The 12,352-nt window shown below is 42.8% G+C and overlaps 1 protein-coding gene across 1 annotated transcript in view; it reads left to right on the top strand.

Moving 5' to 3' along the window:
- LOC138510826 (atrial natriuretic peptide receptor 1-like) overlaps positions 1-12,352 on the top strand; it is a 488,764-nt gene that overhangs the window by 456,963 nt on the left and 19,449 nt on the right. The window contains exons 18-19 of the mRNA XM_069626514.1: positions 3,646-3,739; positions 10,151-10,238. Coding sequence (XP_069482615.1) covers positions 3,646-3,739; positions 10,151-10,238 — 182 coding nt within the window. The remainder of the gene's footprint in view (positions 1-3,645; positions 3,740-10,150; positions 10,239-12,352) is intronic.

The following is a 12,352-nucleotide window of genomic DNA, read 5'->3' as shown; positions in this document are numbered from 1 at the left end:
AACTAGCATGAACTGAGGTAGGGACAGGACTAGCCCTAGGCACTAACCCCATGCACAGTGCTTTCATTCCGAAGTTCTACGGGGCCAGGAAATATAGGAGTACACTCCACTCCTTATTGTGAAATCCACTGTCTGAAATTCAAATCAGGCGCAATATTGTCGGCATATCACCGCAATACTGGATTCGAAAACGAAATTGCGCATCAGCACACACATAGTCAGGGACTGAACCAGTTCCAACTACAGACGCCGTGCATGGCGCCTGCCGCAAATAGCCCCACAGGCCTGGAACAACAGTGGTGCACACTGCATCAACGGCATTCCTAACTGAGAAAATTGCTGGTGGGCACACGCCATCCTCTCTAGTTGACCAAACGAAGAGGGTCTTTGCAGTAGGACCAAGCGGACTACGTTGGTGGATGACATTCCCTTTGACTCCTTTTTGGGTCTTAAATATGAAGAACAATGTGGTTTTCTATTTTGTTATATAACACATTGTAAAATGTTCACAGGCAAACTAGCGCCCCTTAAGAATTTCCCCAGATTTTAGTGTATGAAAAGTGCTTGAGGAGTGAAACATGTCGGGCTGAATGGGATTTGGCTAGTATGGAAATTAATGGATATTTGAGATTTTTAGCACACCTTTGGTCAACTCTTGAAACTCTTGGCTGACCCATGAGCTTGACTTATTCTTCTGTCAAGCTTGAAAACCTTCTTTAATTTGATTTATTTCCCTGTGCATTCTTTTTTGTCTGTTAAATGTCTGTAGAATCAACAGAAGATGCAATGTTTATCGAGTTATATTGTTTTTTTGTCTTTTTGAATATTTAATTTTTTATTGATGTGTTTTAATAAAATCGTATATTTTTCTACTATTTGTGTGTTCTAACAGCTGGTTTAATTTTCCGGTGTTAACACATTTGGTTACCACAAAACAGCTGGTTGTGGAAAGTTTTGTTGTTTTCTTGCTCCCTTTCTGTGTAGTAGAGAGAAGGAGTGTCCCCACCTACAGTTGAACTCTGCACACCACCACCTGTCGTGACATTCTATAGGTTCTACCTTTTTTGGGGTTGTTGCTCTTGGTGTAGCAGTTTAAAAAGTATCCCCCTACCTCCTTTTTGTGTTCAAGGCTCACTCTAGTCCAGCCACAAAGGAAGGTCGCAAATACCCCAAAACGTCTCATGAGTAGTGGGACGACACCGGCCTCATACAACAATGCGCATAATTGCAGGATATGGCCGCATGATATGGCCGGTCAAGCAGGTATAGGCTCATTCATGGCATGATGGCAGATTTATTGCCCTTGAGTTGAGAAATACTAGGTTTGAGTCGTTCCATGGAACGAGTTTACACCTTTTTTTAAAAATGAATACAATATTTGCATGTGACAATAAAAGCCTTACCATACTTTTTTCCACAACGTTTTCTCGCTAAACATGCAACATTTTAGTTGATGTTACATCTGAACTGTACAACATCAGCATGCTACTTTGGACAGGTGGTGTTAAAAAAGAAAAACCCACATAGCACAATTCCAAGTCTCACACAGTTGCATCGAGGAGCTGTGCAGTTTGAGCCCTGTAACCAGGTTACGGGGCTCAAACCGCAGAGCACCTCGATTTTAAATGCTATATGACTTACAGGAATGGCACTCAAAGGGGGACGAGGGACGGGGGAGCTCAAGTTTCTGTTTTAGCCGGAGACTTGAGCACACCCCCTCCCTCCTCCCGTCTTATACTGCAGGGTTAGGGAGGGAGACACAATCAGGGGGACCAGAACTGCGCAGGGTGTCCTGGGCTGGGCTTAGGGGCTGTGGGGGGAGCATCCCTGGAGCACTGTCCTCCTGGCCATGAATGAAGACCAGGCGGCTGCTGCAGGGACAAAAAGTGAAGTCCTTGTCGGCGACTCATAAGCACCCTTATTGAAGATTGACTATTAAGTAAACAATCTTCAATAAGCAGTAAGCATTCCAACGCGACTCTGTGAGCCAACTAAAGTGCAAGGTTACATGTAGGCCGAGACAGGCCCCTAAGACTCTTAATGCCTCTCGGTCTCAGCTAGGTCCTACAAGTAACCTCACACTTTAGTTGGCTCGCGTGCTGCAAGTTAGTTAGAAGAACTTAAGTTAGACCGATTGCACTTACCAGATAGGTTGCACCCGGCACTGTCATCCGTCCGTTTGCTGTTGAGGTTCCCTCAGGCAGCTCAGATGCAGCAAAGTGATTGAAGAAGGGAGAGAACACTCGAAAAGACCTCATCCGACCCCACCCACACCACACTCTGTCATTGGCTGGCCACCAGCCAATGACGAACATTCCTTTAACTTGTTGCTACCCACCCAGGTCAATCATCCTGGTGGTGTGCTGTTTGTGCACAGATTATAATGCTGGCGGGGCCACCCCTCTAGCGCCCCGCCAGCCTCCTAGATTGAGGATGTTTACGTAGAGTGCATGGAGCTACGAGCTCCACGCACTTTATCGTTGCAAAAGCTCCGTAAAACAGGACGCGCCCCTCTGATGGCACTGTGGCAGGTCCAGCCACATGAAGATTCAATTGCAGAGCGGCAGAGTAATTATTTATTTATAATAATTAATCTGCCGCTCTGAAACACTGATGTTCTCACTTGAACTTCTCTGCATGCAGTCTACTGCACATTCCTGGGGGCCGGGGGGGGGGGGGGTTGGCGCACCCCACCCCTATGTAAGCAGCCACCACTGATTGCAATCCGTATAAATTATGTTTTTGCGCACATCTAGCAGATTGTGTGGGCTCAATTAAGGTTTAACATTTTTCCTGTGTGGTTTGCAGGATACCTCTGCGTGGGGTTAAGTAAGTGTCAAAGGAACATATGATGACGCCCAACAAGGCCAAAACATGTCTGGGGATGCGTGTGGTGTCGTGCAGAAGGGATGTGACCTAGCAGTTCGGGGTAGACTGCGCCTTTTGGGATGGGACCAAACCTGATTTGCATATAGTCTTTCCCCTTCTGTTATGGCTTCACAGGCTGAAAAACGATGATCTGGAGGGTTGCCCAGAGCTGTGCCCGTGGTTATGATTATTTCGAAACCTTTCAGCCATCACCTTTGTGTTTTGCTGAAGGAACATATGAAACCTATTCCTATTCGTGTGTACTGCATTTTTTTCAGAGTATATCTGTGTACATCTAAACAGAGTTTGTGGACATGCAATCAGAGCATGACAATAGCGAGGGTTGAGGCCTTCACCTACATACCTGTCATGGTCAGCAATTTGGCTGTCACATGGGTTCTCACTGGTCTGCTTCCCCGTCAGGAATCACTGATCATAAAAGATGCCGTTCATTTACCAGAAGCCGCAATCAAATGTATGACGATTTTGATCAATCTTATCAGATATTCTTTTTGTGACTTCCAAGGGGTGCTTAGATGGTGGGTGGGTCTATGGTTGGGGCTGATCACCTAACCTGCATGCTGCTTTATAATTCCGATGGCATAAATGCAGCCCATTTCGCCGTCTCTGGTTGCTCTGCGCCAGCAACTGACAAACTGGGGAATTGTGAGCGCCCTTATGGAAATCTCTTATATAAATACCTATAACAAATATCACACGTGCACCCATTCTCTGAGTATAATCCAAATGTTTTTGTATATTCTATTCTTGGTTTAGATGGAGAAGTACAGCAAGCACTTGGAAGTACTGGTGGCAGAGAGGACCCAGGACCTAATGTACGAAAAGCAGAAGACGGATCGCTTGCTTTACAGTAAGTGGGTGCTTTTGAAGCAGGTGGCATTTGCTAAAACTCACATGTGTAAGGAATGGATTCATAAAATCAATTGTTCTAGGGGACAGATATACTCTGGGATAAATTCCTCTGCCTTATTTTAAAGGAATGATTCACCCCAAAAATGTAATTGTAAAAAAAGTTGGGCAATAATAAAAAAAATAGATTGGCATTTTTTTTTTAAGTCCCTATGTAAAATTTTGAGCAATTGAAGCTCAAAATTTACAAAAGCAAGCACATGGGGGCATCCATTTTGTGAAATGGATGCCCGCCTGTGCTCGCTTTTGCTTTTACGGCACTAATGAAGGAAAAGCCAGCCAGCTGTAGTAAACAAAAGCTACCACTGGGTGGCTTTTCCTTCATTGGTTCCGGGACTTGGAGGACGCAGACCGGAGACTACAGGCAGAAAAGCTGCAGCTGTATCTCGGTAAGTGCTATTTATTTAAAAAAAAATAAGCACTACCTGCGTTTTTTTTTCTAAGTATTCCAGGTTGGAGGAGCCCGGAAAACTAAAACCGCAGCTTTAAAAATGTTGTATTTATGTTTGCGGTAGCTTTTGAAGCTACCGCAAACCATAACTACAACGTTATTGTGTTTGAAAATGCTGCAGTTTTTCTTTCTAAGTTTCCCAGGCTCCTCCGGCTGGGAGGAGCCTGGGAAACTTAGAAAGAAAAACCGCAGCGTTTTTGAAACACAAACACGTTGTGTTTCTGCCTGCCGTGGCTATCACTTTGGGTCTCCGGTGCTCCCCACGGGGAGCACCGGAGACCCAAAGTGAAAGCCAAGGCAGGCGGAAACACAACGCGGTTGTTTTTCCATGCCGCTGTGTTTCTGGCTAAAGCTGTTTTCCCATTTGGGGCTCTCCTGAAAGCCCCAAATGGGAAAGCAGCCTTAGGCAGAAACACAATGCGGTTGTTTTCTGAAATGCTAAATGCTGCAGTGTTTCTGCCTAAAGCTGTTTTCCCATTTGGGGCTCTCGGGCTCCCGGGGAGCCCGAGAGCCCCAAATGGGAAAACAGCTTTAGGCAGAAACACTGCTGCACGGAAACACAACCGCGTTGTGTTTCTGCCTGCCTTGGCTTTCATTTTGGGTCTTCGGTGCTCCCGTGGGGGAGCGCCGGAGACCCAAAGTGATAGCCACGGCAGGCAGAAACACAACGTGGTTGTGTTTCAAAAATGCTGCGGTTTTTCTTTCTAAGTTTCTAAGGCTCCTCCGAGCCGGAGGAGCCTGAGAAACTTAGAAAGAAAAACCGCAGCGTTTTCAAACACAATGACATTGTATTTATGTTTGCGGTAGCTTCAAAAGCTACAGCAAACATAAATACAACGTTTTTAAAGCCGCGGTTTTATTTCTAAGTTTTCCGGGCTCCTCCAGCTCGGAAAACTTAGAAAAAAACCGCAGCTAGTGCTTATTTTAAAAAAAATAAATAGCACTTACCGAGATGCAGCTGCAGCTTTTCTGCCTGTAGTCTCCGGTCCGCGTCCTCCGAATCCCGGCACCAATGAAGGAAAAGCCACCCAGTGGTAGCTTTTGTTTACTATAGCTGGCTGGCTTTTCCTTCATTAGTGCTGCAAAAGCAAGCACAGGCGGGCATCGATTTCACAAAATGGATGCCCCCATGTGCTTCCTTTTGTACATTTTGAGTTTCATTTGCTCAAAATTTTACATAGGGACTTAAAAAAAAAGTGCCAATCTATTTTTTTATTATTGCCCATCTTTTTTTGCAATAAAATGTTTTGAGCGAACCATTCCTTTAAGAACTTCTAATGGGATAATCTAGAGGGTGAGAGATTTCCCTGAGCTAGTGGGCAATGGCCCCAGGAGTGGTGTGGTGATGAACCCCTGGACACCCTCTCTTAGGCTCCACCACTGCATTGGAGACCGTTATGTATTGGGAGGAAAACCCTTTAAGGGTTTATGCAGCAGGACCATGCCTTCACTCAGGACAATGCATCGATTGCCCAACCCGTGCTTGACCAAATAGAATCCATGTCATCGCCAGAAGTTATCATACCAACGCAAAGGCTCTGACAGTGTCCGCCATGTGTCTTGCTACAGAGGCAGTACCTCTGCGCTAAGCAAAATCCTGCGCACATCTGCTGCTGATTGGATCACACATTGTACCATATGCTACACTTGGAAGGAAATTAATTACACTCTAACCAATTACACGCCCATAATAATAAGAATAAACACTTGCAGGCCCTAAAACTTTGACTAGTGTCGACATTCGGAGGAAGGTGTTGTGATAGGAGTCTGCAGCGAGCTGGAAATTCAGAACGGAGATGGTAAAGTGAGCTTGGAAAGTGATAGAGAAGGACAGAGGTAGCTGGAGAATGGTGCCGAAGAAAAGAAATCATGAGATGTTTGAAGAAAGACAAGATGAGATGTCGCGGTTGGGAAAAGCGATCAAGAGGTGCTTGGGAAAAGACATCTGGAGGAGCTTGGGAAACAACTTAAGGAGGTGGTTGGAGAAGAATAACAGAGATGGTAGGACAGAAACATTGCAAGGTGGTTTGTAAAAGAGCCAGGAAGTGGTTTGGACAAGACACCAGAACGTGTTTGAAGAAGGTGGACCACAGAAAGTGTTTGAAGAAGGTGGACCAGAGGTGTTAAGAGAGGAACATTTGGTGGTTGTTGAGAAAAGAGACCAAGAGATGGTTGAGGCAAGACAAGGTGAAAAGAGAGCAACATCTGGTGATAGTAGTACTAGGAAGAAGACATCCAGAAGAAATTGAGACAAAGAGATGAAGAGACAAAGGGCTTGCATGGGTCTGGCTAGCATGAGCAGGAAGAAACGAGGGACACACCAAGCGCGAGGCAGCAGGCTTGGGTGATACCCCAAAATGAAGGGGTTAAATCCATGGTGGGGAGAGAAAGCTGCATGTGGAGTGGTGTCAAAGAGGGCCAAGATCAGAACGTAGAGAGATGATTAAGCTTTCTATAGCTCCTCTGTGGAACCTAGGATAAGCAACCCAGTTGGATCTGTGATAAAGTTAAACGGAGGGGCCTTCTATTTCTTCTGACAAATACACAATGATGACTGCAGGAGATGTCAGGAAAATGAGGGTGGTTCATCCCACCAGCATATAAATTCAAACAGAAGAACTTAAAAAAGAAAAGAAACACGGAGACTTTGAGTGATAGGGAGGTGCTCCAAAATCTTTTGAATCATATAAGGAGACCATTGACAGTGTGTAGCTTTTCCTGCACTTTGGGATGAGGAAGCCCTACTACAACCTGAGAGGAAATGAGTCTTGTGTTTCCTCCCAATGAAGAGGAGAAGCAGAATCCAACCTGACCATTCCAGAGAGGACAGTGTTTTGTTGTGCTTGTTATTCATTTTGTTAAACATTGTTTGAAATAACTGCTGAGAGAAGGGAGAGGGACGAGCCCAGGACCTCAAGGCGAGCGAAAATTAGGTTGGAGTACTGGCAAGTTACTGGGTTGTTTATCTTCTTTATGCCACAACCATTAGGAACCATGATACAACTCCTTGAATGCACCTACCAAGATTGATCTGATCCTTGGATCCATGTCATTGGAAGTTGCCTCTGGATTCATCCTCTTTTCAGAATTCCATCCTGCCACAGCCAGCGACGTAGCATCCAAGCGTGACAGCTCATAAATGGGCCATTGAGGATTTGTACTTCAGATGTTTCCATTGCATCTGGCTTTAGAGCTCCAAGTTTCCCACAGATCCTGACTCATTTCTGTTGGCTGGCATTACATAAAAGATTTTCATATTATGATATTTGCCTGTAATCTTGTGAGACAATAAAGAACATGGAAATCCTAAGAGAAGGTGGTTGGCCAGGGTTATCAGTAGTGAACCTGCAGATGCATCTGCCAGTACAATGTTTTTTGAACGACCATTAGTCAATGCTTTTCAGTATTAAAGGAATGGCTTCCAGACGTTGAAGAGTTGTTGCTGTAATGTAACCTTTAGTATTCCCCTTTGTAATTGCAGCATACCCCCATGGGTTTGGAAGCCCCGCAGTCATCTCTCTTTAAATGTCCTATGAAGATTTCTCTGAATCTTTCAATGCAAAAACATTATTAATGGTGGCTATCAGTTTGGTGGAGAAATTGGGATGTCGGGCAATTCTGTGCCTTAGTTTCATGATTCTGCAAGACAAAGTATTTCATCATCCTTGTCCAGATGTGTATCCTTTCATGTCATCTACCTTTCACATGAACTAAGATATATATCTTCCAATCTTATTTCTGAATCCATCTTCTCCAGAGGAAGGGCATCATCATTGACTAGATGTTTGCCAGGCTAACTCTCATGGATGGAAGATTTTTGGAAATTAGATTTCCTCTTTGTGACCGTCCACATGCCTGCAAAGGGGTCACACCATCTACAGCAACTTTGGTTGATGGAATGGTGCAGTAATCCACACTGGATATCCATCACCGGGATGGGCAGCCCCGTCGGGAGTTAATTAAAGTACACTGCAGGCTTGTCTCCCAAGTCTGCCTTTCTCCAGAGTGGGACTTACTCAAATTGTTAGAACTGGCACAAAGAACATTAGACTTGGTGTAATGTAGATTATGGTAAGAGATAAGGGAATTCTCTGGGTTCCAGAGTGCTGAATATAATGCAGATAGGCAAGTAGAGTGTCTCATGACACTGGGATTCTTTTTTTATTTATTTTTTTATTTGATATAGCTGTAAAAACAGCCTTTCAAAAAGAAGAATAAATATACCATAGAATCAATGCAATAATAATACATCAAAATATACACATAAAATTAAAAGCAGAAATTTGCATATCAACAGAAAAAGTATACAATTGCAATTAATTTGTTATAAAGCATCGAATCCCTTACACATTGTGAGAGAAAATTATTCAATCAAAATATTAACATTCTTTAAATTAGTTGGTCATAAAACTAGGGCAAATTCTATATCAAAAGAAACAACTTTTTTCCATTAGATCAGATTCTTTCCGAAACTATTTCAATATGAGGAGTTTAGTAAAATATATCACCTCAGTCTGTTCCTCCAAAGATAAGGATTGTATAAACATATAGAAAACAATGATTCAGATATTCTTCCTGCACATAACATGCCTGAGAAGAAGAGTCTAGTCTCGCCTTTCTTCTTTCTAATAAGATCTGCATTTGAAGGCCTCAGCCCTAGCAAGGCAATACAAAGGAGGCAATACAGAGGAACCCCATGTATGTGTGAAGTCATTTGAAGCAGTGCATCCACAGATAGGGTAGTTATTTTTCAGAAACGGCCTGGTCGGTGATCCCAGCAAAGGGACAAAGTGAGCTGGAGGAAACAATGCAGTTATAACACCATTGCAGAGGAGGATGAACGCCACGAGATGAACTTGGAAAGGATAGGGTTGACCACCTTATCAAATGCATTAAGACAATTTAGGCCATTGCAGCACGTCAGTCTCATCCCCAACTACTAAACCCAATGTTTAGATTGGAATAAGTGGGTTGGGAGCATCTCCAAGCACAGGAATACATAGCCAACAGGACTTCAAAACTCCCATGGTTAGCACCAATTGACAGGCAAATGTTGGTCACTAGGGTAATTGGGAGAGAGGAGAGGTAAGATCCAATAAGAAGCACAGAGGAATACATACCACCAGTGAGTAGTGATAGGGGAAGGTCTGTCTGAACATGGGGCCTAATACCCTTTGCCAGTGTATCTTAATTCTGGACGTCAATTGTTATACATTATTATATTTGGCCATCTTCTTCAGTCAAATAACAGTCACCTTTGACTCTCTTCAAGCAGTGAAAATGAACCCAAGTCAGAGGATCATGTAAGATGCAATGTTATGACAAAACTTTAACAATACTGCAGGCCAAATAGGGGGGGCCATGGGTTATGGATGAAGACATACCTCTAAAATAGGAAACACCTTCTTAGTGCAGGCACTGCCCCAAGTAGTAATCGGTTTGCCGGGCGGGACTGCTTTTGTTTGGCTCTATCCCAGATAAAATGGCCCTGGCAGAAAAGAACGAGTGGATGTATATTGTGTTGATTGTGTAATGGAGGAGGTTGTGGCAAGTGGAATGATCACCGAATTCTATTCTAAATGCTAAACTCTAGCCAAAGCAGCATAGAACACAGAAGAGTTCGGATCATGTGATGCTGTCATTCATTAATTAATAGGGGCTGACTTGGAGAAAGCTAAGGTAGGAAGTGCATAGTTGAATAAATGGTCACTTAAAAATTTGAATGTCTGCGTTCCTCATAACAATTGTAAAAGTTTAATTCTTTGTATTATGTTTCACTATATTTGTTGACATTTTTTCAGCAGGATTGTGTACCTGTTTGACGTCAGTTACAATTCATTCATGTCTTAGTTTTGTATATTGGGATCTGTCCTTAATCATTATTTTTCCCTTGAAAAAAAGGCATGTTACCCAAAGAAGTGGCTGATGACTTGAGGCAAGGAAAACCACTGCAGGCACAGAGCTATACACTTGCAACCATCTTCTTCAGGTATGTAGGAAAAGTCAAACTGGTCAAAACGAACCATTAACTATGATATCACACTCAAAACCCTGTATTTTTATTTTGTGTTTATTTATTTGGGATATTTATTGAGCACAGACCTACTTCAGGTCTGTGCTCAATAAATACCCCAAATAAATAAAGGAAACAACTATGGGTTAGTACGAAAATAGGTAAGGGGGCACAAGATACGGGAGGGCTGTGTCCCATACACTTAAGCATCAGGAGCAGGTGGGATCAGAGATGTCTATGTGGGAATGAAGAAGGAACTCTTTGAAGAGAACGGTCTTGAGCTCCTTTCTGAATTGCATGATGCTGGGTTTGAGTCCACTGTTGAGGGGTATGAGGTGCCAGCATGGGAGCTTTGATCGAGAAAGTCTGTTTCCTGGGGGTTTGTTTTGCATTTTTGCAGCTCTTACCTGGCCAGGTCTTGGCTTCTTATGGAGTGTTAGCTAGGTAGGGGGAGCATGGAAAGGGATGGGTCTGTAAATAATGTCTCTGGTTCTAAACATAAATGTTATTCATTCAAAACATGATATGCTTCTTGTTCTGTCCACTCGGAACTCAAAACTCTGATTGGAATTGTTTGTACTTCCAGTTTTTTATATATGTGTGTAAAGTCAAAGGTTAGGGTCTTGACAATTATAACTACTAATGAACATTCTTCAGGAGTTTTTCAACCAATATTTATCATTTTGCTGTGGTAATGACAATTCAAATCTCATAGTTCTTGTAAGTACTCTCGGCCTGTCAATAAAAACATAATAGTGTAAGCTATAATTGCTTGAATGCTATTTGAGTTCTAACAGGAACATTGAACATCAGATGACAGGCAAATTACCTGCACTGGTTCTGTGGGGGTGCACAACACTGCTCACAGTTGTTGGAAGGACCTGGCTGTGTCGTTTTATGTGCATGCGGCTGAAAAAAGCATAAGGTTTGCTTTTAATGTCGCCTTCGTAGTGCTCAGATGCTCTACCAATAAGACATTAGAAACTGTCATGTGACATACAGTCGGTGGACTCAAGTGTAACCACCTGTTGATTTGATTTGGAGGTTAGTCCTATTGGGACTAGTCCCGGAGGTTGTTCAAAAAGTCAGTGTTCTAATATTTTGCACAATAGCATGGAAACTCTCCTTGCTGTCGTCCTAATGGCTAATGGCTCCGTGAGGAATCTTCCTGTTGAAAAATCCAGGGTGGAATGTTTTAGGATGAAGTATTCCATTAAAGGCTTAATGTACAATTCTTAGAGCTTTTGGGTATACATTATAGAGTGAGTAGGAGGGTCCTACCTTCTGTTACTTGTATGAGTGCCAGCTTGCGTGTTTGTAGTTAATGTCCTTTTAAGGAGCTGTTTTATAGGTGAAAAAAAGGGTTTGGAAATACTGCGAGTCTGCAGTCAATTTCGGTGTCTGCGGACATCATTTAGATTGCAGGGGGTCAGGGTGAGTTTTATTAGTTAATGGTGTATGGTGTTGTGGCCAACGTCTGGGGGATATGTGCACTGGGCACAACCACCTCAGTAGTAATATGTGTATAGTAATTATAGGTAATGTAGTAGGAGTATCGCCAGAATAACCATAGTAGCAATATGTGTACAGCAATTGTAAGTAATGTAGTTGGAGTACAATGTGTTTGTAATATGGAGGAATTATGTAATTAAACTGTGTATGGTACTTATAATTGTAGTACAATTGAGGACAGTGCTCACAGAATATGTAATTGATTATAATTGCTGTGGGTACTTAGTGTTGTAGCGTCATGAATTTGCAATCTCTGGTTTCTTTTCTGTGAAAACAACCCAGTACAATTGGTTAAGCATAATAGTTCAAAAGCTGTAGCGGTATGCAGTTTTAAATATACATTTTCTTTTTTAGACCCTCAAAAACAGTATATTTTAAGTACCACGTTTGGTACAACTTTAGCGTATGACACACTGCTGTTGTTTTGACATTACACAATCATTGGGTCATTGGGACAAAAAATCTGTACTGGATAAAACAAAACTTGAGAACAGTTACGGGAGTGTAAGTGTGATAGTATGTTTGAACTATATTGTCATTAAGAGAATGCTTGAATTAGTTAGATACTTGTTGGCGTC

This window comes from Ambystoma mexicanum, chromosome 6p (genome assembly GCF_040938575.1).
Source record: "Ambystoma mexicanum isolate Mex_15411 chromosome 6p, UKY_AmexF1_1, whole genome shotgun sequence".
Classification (NCBI taxonomy): domain Eukaryota; kingdom Metazoa; phylum Chordata; class Amphibia; order Caudata; family Ambystomatidae; genus Ambystoma; species Ambystoma mexicanum.
The sequence above is the reverse complement of the archived record's forward strand: the minus strand, read 5'-3'. Positions and strand labels throughout refer to the sequence as shown.